Source organism: Bos indicus x Bos taurus, chromosome 17, assembly GCF_003369695.1.
Source record: "Bos indicus x Bos taurus breed Angus x Brahman F1 hybrid chromosome 17, Bos_hybrid_MaternalHap_v2.0, whole genome shotgun sequence".
NCBI lineage: Eukaryota > Metazoa > Chordata > Mammalia > Artiodactyla > Bovidae > Bos > Bos indicus x Bos taurus.
Window position 1 is genome coordinate 27,889,802 of NC_040092.1, and position 18,441 is coordinate 27,908,242.

General features: G+C 52.1%; 1 protein-coding gene across 1 annotated transcript in view; it reads right to left on the reverse strand.

Moving 5' to 3' along the window:
* Positions 1-18,441, reverse strand: part of GALNT9 (polypeptide N-acetylgalactosaminyltransferase 9) — a 114,945-nt gene that overhangs the window by 66,414 nt on the left and 30,090 nt on the right. Inside the window, exon 2 of the mRNA XM_027567110.1 lies at positions 14,130-14,310. Coding sequence (XP_027422911.1) covers positions 14,130-14,310 — 181 coding nt within the window. The remainder of the gene's footprint in view (positions 1-14,129; positions 14,311-18,441) is intronic.

Below are 18,441 nucleotides of genomic sequence, written 5' to 3' on the forward strand. Positions count from 1 at the left end.
TCTGATCCCAGGTACCCAGCCCGTAGCGCACGTGAACTTTACCTTAGGCCGAGCTGCTCTGGTCCTGCCTTTGTACCAGGACAAGCTCCACTGGCCGCCGGGCCAGCCCGTCCCACGATGTGCCTGCTTCTCCTCCCAGCCGTGGCACTGTGTTTCCACATCTCTTTCTGTGCCTGAATCAGCTTTCAGTTTCAAGGCTCAGTGGCCTCCCTGCCCTGCACTGGAGCCAGGGAGGGGCTGGATGTGATGGTGGAAACAAAACTGACCATCACGCAGCAGTCCTGGAATAAGTCCGTCTAAGTAGAACCAGAGGGCTCTTTGTAATTAAAGGCCTATTTCTGTCAGACAGAAAATAAACCAAGTTGACGGAGTTTGGAAAGAATCAGAGTTCAGCAAGAGGGCGGCTCTGAGAGCTTGTAATCACAGTGATCCAGAATGGGTCTGGGAGTGGGGCAGATGCAGGGGACAGAGTGGGGGACATGGGAAAAGAGGGAGAAGGACCTCCATCATCCCCACCCGGGGCCTCCGGAGGGGGAGGGAGACCCAGGGCACACCCACGCGCTCTTGGCTTACTGTAAAACTGAGAGAAGACCGGGTGATACACTATAATTATTTCAACTCGACATTGAATGTTACATCAACATAACATTTTTATGTTCAAACCCGTAGCGGGGTGTCCCCACCCTTCCCTAGACAGTCACAGGTCAGGAGAGAACGAGACCCTGTCTCCCAGACCCCCTCCCTCCTACTATTACCCTCCCTGCTCCCCTTCACGACAAATTCATCCCTTTCCAGCCCCAGCTGCTCTGGCAAAGCCTTGGCATTGACTTTGGTCTCCCCTACCTGTCCCTTGACCCTCTTCCTGCATGTGCTCACCACCCACTAAGAAAGGCACGATCTCTAGGATGTGAGCTGGGTCCCCTCTGACCTGACCTCTGTATTTTTCCTCTTGCTCACCTGATGGCCCCTCAGGGCCCCAGTGCTTCCAAGAGCACGAGAGTCTGCTCCTGCCTCAGGGCCTTGCGTGCCCGCCCTGCCTGGCACACATCTCCCCTATATGGCCACATCACTGACTACTACTCTGCTCTGCCTCCCGGGCTGGGAGCCCCAGGCAGGGCTTCCAATTTGTCTGGTCACTGCCTCACCAGCACCCAGGACTGCAGACGCTCCAAAGGCTTCAACACATATCATCATAGCTCCTTGTGAACTCAAAGGCGGGCTGTGAGATGCACGTTTAAAGCTATGACACATGTGGACAAACCTCTGGATAATTCTGTATGGGGGAAACACCAGAAGTCTAAACGTGAGTGAGGTTCAAGCTGAATTTGAGGGTACGTGTGCATGTATACCCCACATGGGCACACGCATGTCCACGCTCACACATGCCACACACACCCATGAGCCCTTGACAGAGGAGTTGTGTACCCACCTTGGGGGCATTTGCCTTATTCAGAGGACTCTTCAGTCCCTGCTGAGCCACGTGTAATCCAACCAGACCAGGTTTTCCCAGTCTCAGCCCTCTGGATTTTGGGGCGGGATAATTCAGTTAATTCTCTGTTGTGGGGGTTGTCTTGTAAACGATAGCATTTAGCAGCATCCCTGGCCCCCACCTAGGTCGAGACAATCCAGAGTGCCTCCAAACACCTCTAAATGTGCCCTGAGGTGACATTACCCAGTAAGGAGCCCTGGTCCAGGATCTGAGGTCTGACCCTGGAGGCCTTGAATTCGGCAACCATTCTAGCATTATCAGGCTCTCGGCACCCATCCCAGTGTACCTGGTGACTGACACCTGTTGCAGTGCAACCCTCTCAAGGTCCCTTCCTCCCCCTGAAAATGTAACGCCAGCCAGAGTCCTGTCCATCCTGTCTCAGGCTGAGGACATTTGCTGTGGTCCAGCTCAGCCCCTTCCCCTTCCCCTTCCCCAGTAACACATGAAGTCCACTTCCCATCATCACATTCTAAGTCCCAGCCCCTGGATGCAGTGAGGGATGTGACTAGGTCTGAGCCAGGCAGTTCACCAATAGCTCCGGAATAGACACACAGAGCCACAGAAATGTTGTCTGAGGCCTTGGGGAGATAAGATGTGAGGCTGCAGCAGCTGCATTCATTTTGCTCCCAGTGGTCAGGATGAAGCCATGAGGCAAGAGCAGACCAGAGAGACGGTGAGATGCCAGGTCCAGATGACATCAGCTGATCCTCAAATCCAACTCGACATGAAGCCAGCGCTTCCTCCAGACTTTGTAGTTGCAGGAATCATATATCCCCTCCCTGCCTCTTCCCCTTTCTCTCTTTTTCCAGACTAAGACAATTTGAGATGGATTTTCTGTCACTTGTGATAGAAGGAGTCCTGATCCAGCACAGGTCCTAAAATGTGCGTGATGCAGGGATGCACTTGTCTGAAATCAAGGATGCCCCTCAGGAGGGGTCTGCCTGGCTGCAGCATCCTGGAGTCCCTGAGCATGCAGAGAGGGGAAGACAGGGGAGCTGGTGGGTTCAACACTCACAGGGGTTAGCCTGGCCACTGCCTTGGCCATAGCACATTCCATCTCAAGATGTCCCTGTCCGGGTGAGCTAGGGGCTTTTATCATATTGTTGGTGGAGATGACACGAGCTGCTTCATCCTAACCCTGTCCTTGTCTGGGACACACACAGTCCCAGCTTGGAACCTTGATTGCCTCTAGAGGAGGGGAGAACCAACTGCCAAACCCCTGAGTTAAATTCTCAGCAAACTCCCATCTCCAAGACTCGGGTGTCCCCATCATCCTGTGAGGCAGAGACTGAACAAACCAAACTCTGCAGGGGCTCTGAGAAGGAGCAGGAAAGCACCCTTGCCTTTCATGGTTCACAGGTGAGACACACAACAACCCAGGACACGTGAGGGAAAGCCTGCTGGGGGCCCTGGGAAGCTTCCTCTGTTCTTAAAGAGCAACAAGATGTAGGAACGTATTTATTCTAGCCCTTTGGAAATTTGACTTATGAAGATGTGATGCTGAGAGCTGCAGCAGCCATATTGTGACCATGAGGAGCATAAGCCCAACGCACTGAGTGTGGCAGAGCAGAAAGTTGGAAAGAGTACAGGTCCCCGGTGATGTCACTGAGCCACCAATGCACAGCTTTGTCCCCTCTCAAGCCTGTGGACTTCTTGTTATCTGAGATTAGGAATTCCATTGTAGTTGCAGCCACTCCTGAGTTGCTGGGTTATTCATATGAAAGCATTCTTTCTGATATGGAACATTCATTCTTTTTAGGGGGAATCCCACTTCTACCTTGAAATGTCATCAGCCCCTGTACCCCCAAATGTCACCCCACGACAGTCTGAGATGGGTGTTCTGGCAGATTATGCTTTCCAAAGATGCTGCAACATCAGCTCCCAACCCTCCTGGCACTTTGCCTCCCTCCCCTCGAACCTCAGGGGCTCAGCAGCCTCTCGCCAACAGAACACAGGGAAGGATGTCACTTGGCTTCTGAGCTGCGCCATGAAGAGCAACAAGGTTCCGTGTGCTGGGTCTCTGTTCTGGGGCCAAGTGGTACCACAGAGGGAACCGGACTCTGCCCTGGCTGCCAGGCTGAGAGGAGGTGCAGGCCATGCAAAGGGGCCCTGTGTGGGTGCTCGGTGGACTGCACATCTGCTGGCAGGCACGTATATGATGGCACCCTCAGGTGACTCCAGCCCCCATCACTGAGCGCCCCCACCAACATCACTCCTTCTCAGAGCAGCCCCAGAAGGCATCGCTCAGAGTCAATTTCCTCTGCACCCGGTCTGACCCCTTGCCTCTGAGTCCATTAAAATGTGGTTTAACACAGCTGACTGAGCAGCAGCTATAACTGCGACAGGTATGTTCCCCAAAGCCTGGCAGCTCCATCCTTCTCGTGGACACACGGTGTCCTGCGCGGTGCTGGGCACACAGTGGAGGCTTCCGCAGGCTGGCGGGCTTCACACTCGCCCCCACGCCCACCAGATCACAGTTGCAGGAGGGGCTGGGCTGTGTGCTCCCCCCACACCAAGAGGCTCTGACTCGGCCTTTGCGTGCCCCACCTGGAGCCAGAGAAGTCAGACATCCTCAACCACCAAGCCATTTGGAGAGGATTTATAGACCCGGAGAGCAGCAGGCGGTTATGAGCTCTCGAAGCCACTTCCGAGGTCGTGGCTGGAATGCGCAGCAGGCGGTGTCCCGGCTGGCCTCACGGGAAGCGGGGCCATGGCAGCGACACTAATGGAAATTTATGGGGACGCCCTTTGTGCCGCAGGAGAGATAAACTCGGGATGGAGAGGGGATGAAGTGGCGGTGGCCTCCCAGGGGGACAGTAAGCTTCGCCTGGTGACAACAGGGCACACATCCATCTCCAGGCGGAGGATACAGGTCTGGGCTGAGCACAGGCCAGGGAAGCTGAGACTGATGTTTCAGGGAACAGCTGCCAGGAGGGTTGTAGGAAGCCTGTCACCAAGGCAGCGGCATCTGCCTGCGGGGTCAATATGCTCCTGCCCTCTCGGGGACATCAAGGTGAGCCTGGAATCCCCAACTAGCTCAGGCCACCACAATGCCCAAGGCAGGATTCTGATGGGCACAGAGGCAGAGCAGCCCCCACAGAAAACCAGCACAGACGAGGCTGCTAGGGAAGGTAGGAACTGAAGACCAGCAGGATGAGAAACACCAGAGCCTCCTGCTTAGGGGTTCTGTCTTCCCAAGACTGAGTCCATCCTTCTGTCCAGGGAGTTGGCTACAAGACCTCTCAGAAACAATCTGTATATGCACACACATGCACTTGTGTGCATACACTGCACAGATGTATAAGCACACATGCACACAAGTAATAGTGAAGTGAAAGTTGCTCATTCGTGTCCGCCTCTTTGTGACCCCATGTCCATGGCATTCTCCAGTCCAGAATACTGGAATGGGTAGCTGTTCCATTCTCCAGGGAATCTTCCCAACCCAGGGACTGAACCCAGGTCTCCGACATCACAGGCAGATTCTTTATCAGCTGAGCCACCAGGGAAGCCCAAGAATACTCGAGTGGGTAGCCTATCCCTTCTCCAGCGGATCTTCCTGACCCAGGATTGAACCGGGGTATCCTGCATGGCAGGTGGATTCTTTACGAGCTGAGCTACCAAGGAAGCCCACACACAGAGTCAGACACGACTGAGCAACTTTCACTTTCACACAAGTAAAACACTATGCAAATACACATACATACAACATAGATGTACACGCATGTATTACACATGCCCATGTGTGCGTTCTCATGCGTGCACACATAGGGCACCTTGCACACGACCACACGCCGTGGAGATGTTAACGGCTCACATTTTATTCATTTATTTATTTTTAATGATTTGCGGCTCTACTGGGTCTTTGTTGTTGATGGAGGGCTTTCTCTAGTTGTGGCAAGTGGGGGTTAATCTCTGGTTGCGGTGCCAGGCTTCTCATGGCGGTGGCTTCTCTTGTTTTGGCTCTCCGGCTTTAAAGCACCAGCTCAGCAGCTGTGGCACAAGGACTTAGTTGCCCTGAGGCATGTGGGGTCTTCCCGGACTAGGGATCAAAACCGTGTCCCCCACATTAGCAGGCAGATTTGAGGGAAGCCAAATGGCTCACATTTGTTGGAGGCACCTGCGCGTGGAGCTGAAGGCAAGCACAGATGGAGCACTCACTCTCCGACACCCAGGCCCCCACTTGCATGCAGTAAGCAGCTGCAGGGTGACTTGCATGAACCCTCAGAGAGACGTGTGGACTGCGAAGCACGATCTCGACACCACATATTTGAGGAGATCTGAGCACGCACACCTTCAGAGCTCAGAGCAAAAGCCAGTCAGAAATAGAATGTTGGGCCATGCACAGAAAGACCCCTCCCACATCCCCCTCATAAGAGGCCCGGTGGGATAGTCACACTTGGAATTGTGGGCTGAAGGGCATGGTCGCTATCCAGGTGCCCTGAGGCCTGCCCACACCCAGGAAAACGAGTGGACTACACCAGTGGCCAGGCCGCAAATCCCTGGGTGCAATGCTACAGAGGAGCCCTGGGCCTCCTGGAGTGCCTCTGCCTGGACAGCAAGGTCCATCAGGGCCCAAGTGCACGATCTTCAGGGCCTATGACCTCCGGTCCCTCCAGGCCCTCCCTCAGACAGCCCCTGAGGTCGCTGGGCCAGAGGCCAATGACCTTTCACATGCAGGAGGCCAGCCCAGCACCGATGTCTTCATTCTGTTGCTCCAGAAGCCCCAGCATGGCCTCTGAGGATGCTTGGTGAGCCCATGGGGAGGACGGTGGAAGGGAAGGGAAACATGGGACCCCAGGTGTTTGTTCATCCAGCCCCACATTGACTGGGCCCTTGTCTGCCATCCAGCACATCCGCAGCTGAGATGGAGCCACGGGGCAGGCGGCCCCTGCTTCTCCTGTCTCTTGAAACTAATAAAGCCTTGGACCTGCTACCAGGGGACCAGCTGGCTCCAAGGAAGAGCCCAGTCAGCAGGACAGCAAGAGGTTGGGGGTCTGTTCCCAGCAGTGACCATCCCACGCTGAGAAGCAGGCTCACCTGCTGGGTCCCCACCCTCTGTAGACCCCTCTTTCCCTGAGCACAGACGCGGCTCCGGGGGCTCTGGGAGCTGGTGGGAGGGGAAGAGGGTCAACTGGCTACAGCAGTTCCACCCGAGGAGGAAAGAAACCGGCATGTTTCCATGACAACCCCACACTGTCCATCCCATCCCATCCGTCTGGGACACGCCTCCACTCGCAGACCCTCAGCCCGCCAGCAGCGGTGTTGGAGCCACGGCGTGGAGTCGGATCGGCATGCGGGGCCTGCCTGCAGTGCCTCACAGTCGCCATCCACTAAGTCTGCACTTATTACACTTGACAGCCAAGCCGTGCGCAGCGGAGACGATTAACAGGCCCTAAGTCTTCGCCAACACCTAACGGGGGGCAGGATGGGGTCTCAGATGAGGCCATTCATTTTTATGATGCTGTTTAATTTGGGTTTGCCAGTCTTCCTTCCATTATCCGAGACCCAGTCTTAATAATCAAGATCTATGCTATGTGCTTTGTGGCATAATTAAAGCTGCTGCTTAATTAGAAAACCTATCTACCTCCAGACAAAGGGAAATCGATAGTGTACCTAACGGAGAAAGGTAGAGACTTTGGTTTGAGACTGGAAGGGGTTGCCAGCTGGGATTAGCACACATCCACACGTGTGTGCAGGCCCAGTGCAGACATGCACAGGCTCCTACCTTCACGTGTGATTCTGAGGACCACACCTGCCAGAACCAGTCAGTAGGGAAGTTTCTGATTGGATGGATGGGCTCCGGGAGCTAAAGGCTGCTCAGGAAACCAAACTCTGAAAGTTTCCAATGGGCATAGACCGAGCTTGCATTTGTGCATTTGCTCATTTAATCCTCCATGGACGTTTGCTGAGGGCCTCAAAAGCAGCAGGCATGGCCATGACAATGACATATCAGCTGCCACTGTCAGCCTCGCAAGCCCTGTATCAGCCTCGCTGCAGGGCCAGGCTGGGACCTCCTCCCTTGGGTGCCAGGCATCCTTAGCCCATCACATCGTCCTCTGAGTCCCTGTCGTGGCCCCTAGAAGCCTCAGCTGGCGATATCAGGTCAGGTACTGCAGGCTGGGCTGTTGGGTGGGGCCGGGGGCAGGCGCGCTGGCTGGCGTGTCTCTGATCCTGGCTCTCAGAGCCTGGCCAGGTGGACACTCTGACAGAACACGCTGAGGTTTCCTCACAACATGACAGCTCGTGTGCCAGGGGCCGTGGCTGGCTGGCTGGGGACCCCTGAAGCCCTACTGCCTCCCCTCCGTCCTCCTCAGTGGGATGACCAGCCATACAAGCCCACCCGATTGCAAGCAGAGGGACACTGTCTCCACCTCTTGATGAAGGCGGGGCAGGGCTCCAGAGAAGGGTTTTGAATCCACCTTTGAAAAATGTGATATGTGAACCGGGTGATGTGAGAAGGTAAGACCGGGAAAATTCGCCAGACACAGGCTGCTTCCTGATGGTGTAAATAGTTTTGTGGGGCCATAGTCAAGCCCATTCACTTACGTATCAAATGTGGCTGCTCTCAACCCTTCCCAAAAGCCTGAAACATTTACTCTCTGCCTCATGAAATTATGAGAAATACATACTGGTCTCTGCCCCCATCTCCTGACACAGGGTGACACCCTTGGAACCTCCAGGGTGATGGGCGAAGTCAGAGTGCCTACACTGAGCTCCTGAGTGCCTTGAAAGCTCCTGGGTTTAGGGAAGAAGTTTTGTTCTAATGAGGTGATTCTGGGTGGGTCCTGCTTGGGGACCGGTCACCAGAAGGACCAAACCATGATTAGAAGTTAGAACACTCACCCCCATCTCCACCCTCCAGGGAGGAAGGGGCTGAAAGTGAAGCTAAAAATGGACCATGCCTATGTGATGAAGCATTTATAAAAGTCTCTAAAGTAGGTGATTCAGAGTTTCTGGGTTCCCAAATAACCCGTGCCAAGAGGTTGCATGCTAAGTCACTTCAGTCATGTCTGACTCTTTGTGACCCCATGGACTGTAGCCTGCCAGACTTCTCTGTCCACGGGATTCTCCAGGCAAGAATACTGCAGTGGGTTGCCATGCCCTCCTCCAGAGAATCTTCCAGACCCAAGGATCAAACCTGCGTCTCCTACATCTGCCCGCACTGGAGGCAGGCTCTTTACGACGAGTGCCTGGGAAGCCGGGAGGGTGGGTACTCCTCCAGGGGAATCTCCTGTGCTTGGGACCCTCCCAGATGTCCCTGGGCACTCCCCATCTGGCTGTCCCTCTGTGACCTTTATCATATCTTTATTACAGAAGAGGCCAGTAAACAGAGGTGTTTGCCTGAGTTCCGTGAGCAAGTGTCTGAAGCCAAGGAGGGGTCAGAAGTGCCAGGGGCAGCCTAGATTTGAGATTCACATCTGAGTTTCACCTGTGGGGTCTAACACTGACTGCAAGCAGATGGTGTCAGAACAGAATCGAACTGTAGGACATGTAGCTGATGTCAGAGAATTGGTCAGTGTGGGAAAACTTACACATCCCATACCATAATTCTTGTGAGTGTGGTATCATTGTGAGAGTAAACAGTGAGGGGTTTGTTTTATTTTTAACACATGGCCTTTTTCAGAAAAGATTTTCTGACACTCCCCCACCCCACTGCAGAACATAAGGCACAAGAATACTGCATTTTATTGAGCACTTATTGCTGTACTCTCTGATGCCTCAACATCCCTCGTGGGTTTCCTAGATTCTGCCTACATTCCACCTGAGGATGCCATCAGTTTCCTTCCAGGATCCCGACTGATCCTGGGGCCGACTTGAAGGCAAGCAGAGCTGATGGCTAACAGCAGCATCCCCTAGATCAAGCCACACCTGAAAGCCTACAATTTGGTGCCTGAGCCAATAAATTCCTTTTTTTTTTCCTTAAGTCATTTTCAACTGGGTTTTAAGTCTTACCAACTTAGCAAACTGGGGCCCATGTTTTATGCAATGCTCTCAAAATGCCTTGAATAATCCCCTGGATGCAGTCTGCTGAGCATAGAGGAAAGCTCTGGGCTGAGTGACTGGAGGCAATAAGCTCGAGAGAGGCCCAGGGTAGAGCATATGGGGCAGGAGGGGAGAGGTGGAAGGGTATGGGGGAGGGACATGAAGGAGAGGCATGGGGAGGAGAATGGGAAGGCCTCCTTTTATTTCTAGTTCCCCAGCCACATTGCCCCTGGGGATAGGGGCGCCTGGTGCCAAAGACTTCTCATTTCTTTTTGGGGGGAAGAATTTGTATATAAACAAACAAGTAACTAAATATAATCCACATTCTCTAATTCAGGGAGGCAGAGAGCTCTGCCCCTGCAGATCACAGTTTCTGTAAATCAGGTTTCTATCAATTAAGGTGGATTGTAAATGTCAGCTCTTTCAAAGTTCGCCCTGATGTCTTCTTTTGTAATGTGAGAATGACAACTGGGATTGATCGCTCTGTCAGTTTTTATTCTGGCAGACTGAGGTCCCTCACAGGTGGCCCGCCTGCTCTGTGAGGGGAGGGCGGGTCTGAATCCTCAAAGGGAAAGTCAGAATTGCTCTAGCTGCTTGAGCAGATCCCAGGCCCAGCAAGACCCGGGAGGTGCTTCCAAGGACAGGAGGGTGTGCAGTGACACACCACACACATCAGGTGGAGCACTTTCCACTTAGAAATCAGAAAGGCCAATGCAAATTTGCTTGAGCAAAACATTTAAATATACACATGTAGGTGTAAAGAATCCACCTGCCAAGCAGGAGACATGGATTCCATCTCTGCACCAGGAAGACCACCCTAGAGAGGGAAATGGCAACCCACTCCAGTATTCTTGCCTGGGAAATCCCAGGAGGAGCCTGGGGACAGAAGCTCCTGTCCCCAGAGAAGGACAGAGGAGCCTGGGGTTGCAAAGACTTGGACGTGACTTGGTAACTAAAACAACAACGAATGTGTGCATATTCTAATTTACTGCAGAGTCTAGAGGATTTATTTTTTCATTTATTGGTAATTTATTGCAAGTGGATTCAGGGACAGCTAAATCTAGGTGCTCATAGCATGACACTAGAACCCAGTTCCTCTCCACCTCCCAGCTCTGCCTTACCCTGCACTGGATATTTTTCTTGGGTTTCGCAGGTGAGCCCTGGGAGCTCAAGCTCTTCCTGTTGATAAGATGGTGTAGCTCCCCAGGCTCCTAAACTTGCAGTTTTACTTTGGGGGGTAAAAGCTTGGCTTTTCCTCATGGCCTCAAGTAATTCCAAGACACATTCTCAACTGCTGTAGACCATGTGATCTTCCTGATCCAATCACTGTGGCTAGTTGACCATAAGCTCTGATTGGCTTAGCCCTGGGTCATGTGACCAACTCCAGCAGAAGTGGGAGGTTTCCATTGGTCCCCACATTGAACCAGGAGCTACTACCCAAAGAAAGAGAAGTGGATCTGGAGGAGGCAAAGGGCAAGTGTGTTACAGGCAGATTCTCATCTGTTCTGTAACTGCCACTGCTCTGATGTTTGGAGAGGTAGCAAGACCATTGGGAGACCTCTGCCCTTGGCCCAGGGCTGGGGCGTCTGGAATGCCAGAGGTCCAGTCACTCTGAGCCCTGAGGGCTGGGACCACTTGGAAAGCAGGCCTGGGGGAATCAGAGGATCACAGAGGCTTCAGCACCGCCATAACTTCTTTGTGACTGGACACAAGCCCGATGCCTATTGGGCAAGGGGTACAGCCATACAGAGGCAGCGTGGAAGGGTTCTAGAAGGTTCCACAGAACCACAGAAAGGATGTGGTAACTGGGAAACAGGGTAAGAAAGGGCTTTCTTCAGTCATGACAACGAATGCTATGAGGTAAAGGAAGAGATGCAGCAGGGGAAGGAACACTCTCCTACTGTCTCTGACCCACGTCCAGTGGCTGCAAGTCTCCTGGAGTCACAGGGACGGGGTCCTGTGACCCGATATGCCATGTGACACAGGGAGGTGGAGCATGGCACCACCTCTGAGCCAAGTCAGCTGAGGTGTCCCCACTTAAGACCATGTGCATGGGGAGAGGTCACAGGAGGGAGTCTGGCTTGTCCACGCTCTGTACCTCCTGGGAGGTGACCTCTGAGCCCTTGGAACATCCTGCTTGATGAGAAGCCTGGAGCCTCGCAGGATAATCTTTGCTGCAAGCGAGTTCATGTGGGGCCTCCGCTGGACCTCTGCAGGAGCTTGGAGACTGAGGTCAGCCAGTAAAAACCCAGACACCAAGGCTCAAGGGTGCCCCTGATGGCAGTACGTCCCCGTGTGCTAACACCTCACTGCAGAGAGAATCTGGCACTGTCCCCGTGAGCCCCACGGCTCCGAGGGGCATCTGGGACTCCTTCCTGTTGTCCTTCAGTGACAACAAGCTGTACCACATGTGTAACAGCTCTGCTGAGCCCTGCGAGCCCTTTAGTGAGTTATTGAAGCTGCCCTTTGGGGTCCTCTGAATGACACCACGGCTGCCCAGGGGCTCAGAGCCAAGAATGGTGCTAAATTCCAGCAGCTGTGCTGACTCTGCTGACTGGATAACTGGGGTCATTCTCCAAAAGTCAGGACACAGTTGAAGGGTGGCGGGGGTGGGGGTGGCTTTCAGAAATCAACGCACACTGGAACACAGGCGCACTCACATAAGTTCTCACGCGAGCACATGCGCGTGCTCACGCACCCTCAGAGCACAGACTGGCGTTTCCCAAACCTGACTCGTTCAGGTCCATGCTTGTCTGCTGTCAATCTCGGCACCCCCTGCCTTCTTACTTACCTAGGATATTTCTCCAAATTGGGCTTTTTACACCTAAATGCACTTTTTATTCAAAAGGGGACCTTTATGTCATCCCTGCAAATGGAAAGAGGCACTACTTGTGCTATTTCAGTGGTTACCATGAAAATAAATGTGATGAAAATAGAGTAGCACGGTCACCTGCAGCGCATGGTGGAGCAGGTGGGAGCCGCCCGCTCTAGGCTCTCTGACTGTAACGGGGACAGAAGGGTAATTTCTTGGGATGGAGTCACAAGGGAGCCTAACCTCCCACCGTGTGGCTCCAAGCTGTCCAGGGAACACACCAGCACATCTGAGGGACAGGGTGGGGTGAGGACATGGAATCAGAATGGGGCAGACAGGCTGGTTACCAGGTCCCAGGCCCCAGCACTTTCTGCTGTGGCCCCGTGGTCACACCAGCCCTGCCCCACACCAGGAAATTGGTCTCTGGGCATCTTACCTCACTGCCCCTGCTGCAAGCCCTCAAGTTTGGATGAATGAGGAGTCTGGGAGAACCGCTCCCCGGTCCTCCCTAGGCTGGGGTAACCCCGCGGCCAACTCCATAGCTGCCCCCATCCCCAGTGGAACTGATCTGCCACCGTCCACCTGAACCCACAACAATGATGCACCCTCTCAGGGTCCAGCCCTTCCCGTCAGCCTTCCCATTCCCTCCCAGGGCTTCTGGGTGTGTGTTTGTGCTCAGTTGCTGTCATCAGACTCTGCAAACCGATGGAATGTTGCCTGCTAGGCTCTTCTGTCCAGGGGATTTCCCAGGCAAGAATACTGGAGTGGATTGTTATTTCCTTCTCCAGGGGATCTTCCTGACCCAGAGATAAAACTCATGTCTCCTGCATTTCCTGCATTGGCAGGCAGATTCTTTACCACTGAGCCATCGGGGAAGAGCTTCTGGGACCACTTTATAAACCAGAGTCCTGTCTCAGAGGCCACGGCAGGAAGAGGGGTAAGCCAAGACAGGAGCTAAGAGTAGACACACTCCCACCCCCATCTGCCTTTCCTGAAAGACTGCTTCAGAGGCCAAGGCACGACCTGTCACCAACTCAGGACCCACGGTATCAACTCTGACTACACGGCTGCTCAGCCCAGCCTAGGCCTAAACTCCGATCTCTGCTGGAAAGGTGTGGCTGAAAGTGTTTTGCTTGTTCTAGGTTCCCAGCTGTGGCTGGAGCCATAGCAAGGAGTCTGGCCAAACTCTTAATTCATGCCCAGTGCCTAGGCACCCTGCTTGGGTGATTTATTAAAGCAATGAGGTCCATTCAGTATGGCATTTTGTTCCAATCTCACCTCTGCCAAAGGACCTGGTGAGCTTTAGTATAGAATGCAGTGGTCTGAGACCAGGAATCAGTCAAGGGACCGGAAGGCAAGGCCACAGCCATCCGTGGGTCTGACTTTTCTGACTCAACTGCTGTGGCTTTGGGGATCAGTGAGCCTGGGATTTAGAGGCAACTGACAGACATGGGAATATCTTTTAGACATAGGCAAGGCTCATTTCAGGCAGACTCTCCACCCACCGTCGCAGTTCCTGGACAAATGTACTTGGCAGAGCCTGATGCTTCAAGCTTGTGTCACTTGTCACTTGTGTCATCTAAAGCATCAGCTGGAGCATCAGCTGGTGAGGCCCAGCCTCCTGGGCGGGTCCAGACTCAGTCCTGTGGTAGGCACCCGCAGGGGACACCCAGGGCACAGGGGGCAGGACGCCGAGGGCAGAGAACCCGGAGAAGGCAGATGGGGAGGGCCCAACCAGCCAGGGCGCCCTTGCCTCCGCTCTGCTCTGTAAATGTCTGGGTGCCAGGACCCCGGGCCTGCAGGGGTGCTGCTTGGAGGTGCCTGTGGGAGAGGCCACGTACTCACTTTTTGGGCCTGTAGTCCGGGATGGTACGGTCCAGGGAGATGCGGTCGCTGAGCTGTGCGTTGTACCCGTATTCCTCGAACTTGCCTTCCGTCTCCTGGCTGTCATCCCGCAGCGTGGCCGCCATGCCGCCCTGGCCCAGGCCTCCTGGCCCCTCCACCAGACCAATGGGCTTGGCAAGACCTGGTGGGAGAAAAGAAGGGGTCAGGCAGGTTGCAGGTCCTACCGTGTCCCTCCCCCACCCTCCTCCCGGCCTCGCCCTGACAGCCCCTTTCTTTCGGATGCAAGCGCAGCCAATTTCTCACATGTTGCAGAATTCCAACTATAGGACATTGCAGGAAAGCAAAGCTATGGGAACAGTATAAGGACCAGTGCCAAGGTTTCAGGGTAGGAATGAACAGACAGAACCCAGAGAATTTTTAGGGCAGTGAAACTTTCTATGATGATGGATACATGTTAACATACATTTGTTCAAACCCAGAGCAAGTAGGACACCAAGAGTGAACCCTCATGTAAATTATGGACTTTGAGTAATTAGGATGAGTCAATGTGGGTTCATTAATCTTAACAAATGTACCACATTAATGCAAGGTGTGAATAACAGGGTAAACTGAGTCAGGGGAGGGGCTACATGGCAACTCTCTGTACTTTCTACTCAGTGTTTCTGCAAACCCAAAACTGTTCGAAGAAGCAAACGCTACTGGGTTTTTTTAATGTCAAATAAAAATAAGTGAACTTTAAAAATGTAAAGCAGCTGCTCCCAGTCCTTAATATTGTTGATCGTCGTAATTCCAACTAATCGCACATCCACACAATGCAACGCTACTTTGGGATGGAAAGGAAGGAACTACCAAATATGCAACAACCTGGATGAGTCTCAAAAGTATTGTTGAGCAAGAAGCCTCCCAAGGCACAGAGGAAAACATAAGTACAATTCTATTTACCGTCAACTACAGATTGGCTATGGTTTTCCAGTAGTCATGTGTGGATGTGAGAGTTGGACTGTGAAGAAAGCTGAGCGCCGAAGAATTGATGCTTTTGAACTGTGGTGTTGGAGAAGACTCTTGAGAGACCCTTGGACTGCAAGGAGATCCAACCAGTCCATTCTGAAGGAGATCAGCCCTGGGATTTCTTTGGAAGGAATGATGCTAAAGCCGAAACTCCAGTACTTTGGCCACCTCATGCGAAGAGCTGACTCATTGGAAAAGACTCTGATGCTGGGAGGGATTGGGGGCAGGAGGAGAAGGGGACGACAGAGGATGAGATGGCTGGATGGCATCACTGACTTGATGGACGTGGGTTTGGGTGAACTCTGGGAGTTGGTGATGGACAGGGAGGCCTGGTGTGCTGCAATTCATGGGGTCGCAAAGAGTCAGACACGACTGAGCAACTGAACTGAACTGAACAGATTGGCACTTGCCACAGGCACTTGCCATCTACCTCTACAAGGATTAAGTCATGTGCTGCTGTGGCTGCCAACCTTCCACACCCTCTGAAGGAGCTCAGGGTGGAGAGCAGAAACAAGGCATTCTGTTGAGTCCTGTCCCAAGACCATATAAGCAAAGCCCAGAAACAAGGTCCTCTCTGGAACTGCCTGAACCCCCTTTGTAATTTGCCAAAAGCCCCTCTGATCACCACCAGCAGGCTTCCTGACTCCAAGTTAGGCAAAAGTGCCCATCCTGTTACCCATCCTACAGCACCCTAGCCAATCACCTGATGCCAACCTTCCATCAGGCATTTTCTTTGTCTTGAGGCTATAAAATTTGGCTATTAACTCATGAAAGCTGTCAACTCTCCCAGGTCTGTCAGGAGGTTGGCCCACTACACTCACAGTGCCCACTGCTCTTTATTCTTAATAAACTCACTCCCTTCTGAAATGCTCTGTGTCTGGAATTTCTTTTCCAATCTGTGTTTAGACCACCTCAACACTCTAGGCTCTGGGAAACCAGCAGGACAGGTCTTCAGATAGATATTCTCAGGAGCTGATCTTATGAGCCCAACTCTTATATCTCCTCATATCTAGAAAAGCACTAAAATCCTTCATGGTGGCGACTGTTTCTTGGGACTAGCAGAAACTTCATGAGATAAGCAGAAACTTCCTACAAAAAAAAAAATAAGTGCTTGATTGCCTGTACTCCCCCTTCACCAAAATCACTATATCCTGTCTTCCCCACTACTTCCTTGGAGCAGTTTCTCAGAAGTATCTGAGGTGCTCTATCTGGGTCGCAGTCCTCATTCTGCTTCAAATAAAAACCTAACTTGCAACTCTCTTGCTGTGCATTTTTTAAAAGTTGAAATTACAAAAGTTCAAGAACAGATGAAGCTACTCTCTGGTGACACCAGGGGACCTCCAGGACGAGGGTGGCACTTGCTGAAAAGGAACCCTCCCGGGGTGACCAGGGCAGGGATTGGGAGAGGGCTGACCTCCGTCTTCCACATGCCCAAGGGTCTCCTCTGCTTACAGGAGCCAAGGACCTGTGAGTGCCTGAGAAGGACAAGTCAGGGGAGCGGTCTTCTGGAATGTTCTATTTGGTCACTTGTGCCAGGAGAGGAGACATCATCCCAGGGGGAATCAGGGACCAGAGCAGTGCCCACCAGGCAAGGACCACACACCTTGCTCTCTCTGGGATGGACGACTGTGGGGCATCTTGGCTTTGAGAGTGAGGTCCAGGGAGCAGAAGCTTAAGACAGAAAGGGTTGAAGTGAACTCCCATCCTGGAAATGCATTTATTAGCTTTCACAGAGAAGTTTCTGGTCTTAGTTCAGGCCACTAGAAGTGCCAACCTGAGAAATATCTAACACTAATGTCACATGCTGCTCCACACTGGATATCAGGCTCTTCCCTTGTGATACCCACTCCCTCCTTAAGGTTTTAAATTAATTAAGCAAGAAGTCCACTTGGCTGGGGGGGTCTAATGCATGATAGCTATGCAAGTAAACCCAAACCTAAGCCTGTGAATACCTCAAGGTTGGGAAATGGAGAGCCCAATCACACACAGCCAATCACAGCTAACTACACAAAGCTGGGCTTTAAGCCCTACCAATCAACAACCTCCTTTGTTTTTACACTTTTTCTCTATACTTTCTCCAGCTCCTGGGGGTGGGGCGCTCTACCACTTCCTGTTGGAGGTTGTCCCATTCCAGTCAATTTTTGTCCAAACATGATCTTTTTTTCTTTTTTTCGTCCAGTGGCATTCAGGATCTTAGTTCCCCAACCAGGGACCAAACTGGCACCCTTTGCAGTGGAAGCATGGAGCCCTAACCACTGGACCAACAGGGAATTCCCCAGCCCAAATATAATCTTAAGATTTGTTTTTTTTTTTTTATTGCTTTGCATTTTTTAAATATTATTATTATTATTTTTACTTTATAATATTGTATTGGATTTGCCATACATCACCATGCATCTGCCGTGGGTTAATCTTAAGATTTGTAATCTGCCTCAGTTTATCTTTTAACACTTCCCAGTGAGGGCAGGAATGTGGGGGGCTGACCTCCCTCCTCCATACACACAAGGGGCTCCTGTGCTCACCAAAGCCATGGCCACAGGCTCCAGGGACCTCCCATGATCCAGAATATTCCATTTTAAATGACAAATGTAGCATTGGTATCTATGTTGAACTGAAGGATACTTGTTGGATGTAAAATTGAAAAATCACATGACGCAAATCACTTCCAGTTATTTTAATACTGCAAAATATATATAATCATGCTGTTTTTAAACGTCTGTACTGTACTTGCAATTTTCTTTGAAAGGTCTGTAAATAGATGTCTCCCATGGGCACATGTACTTCCAGACCTAAAGAGAAAGTCTCACGGCTCATTGGGGCCAGAGACTGTGTGTAGGGGGGCCGGGGGGCCTGGGCCCACTGACCCTGACCCGCTGTAGTCAGGCCCTGACAGCGGCAACCAGACTCCTTCACACCAGTTTCCGTTTGCAAAAGCAGAAAGCATGCACTGGAAAATTCAAACCATCCAGAAAGTTATAAAACACAGACTTAACGTTTCCTGCGCTGTCTCCCTCTCTTCAAGGGAAATAATTTTCTTGCGGTTTTAGGCTTTCTCCTTTTGTCCACTGCCGGCACACATAATAATTTTATGGGGCTAGTTCTTGCTCTGTCAGCCTGAGACAATTTCCCTTGCATTCCTGGCATGAAAGATGAGGATTTAGTCCTACCGCCTACATCCTTGTCCCTCTTCCTCCCTCCCTTGATTTTTCCTAGCTATGTTATTATTTTTAGTTATTCTCATGGTTACTTTTGTGACCTTAAAAGGAACACTTAAGGATCTATTTCAGGAAATATCCACTTTAGC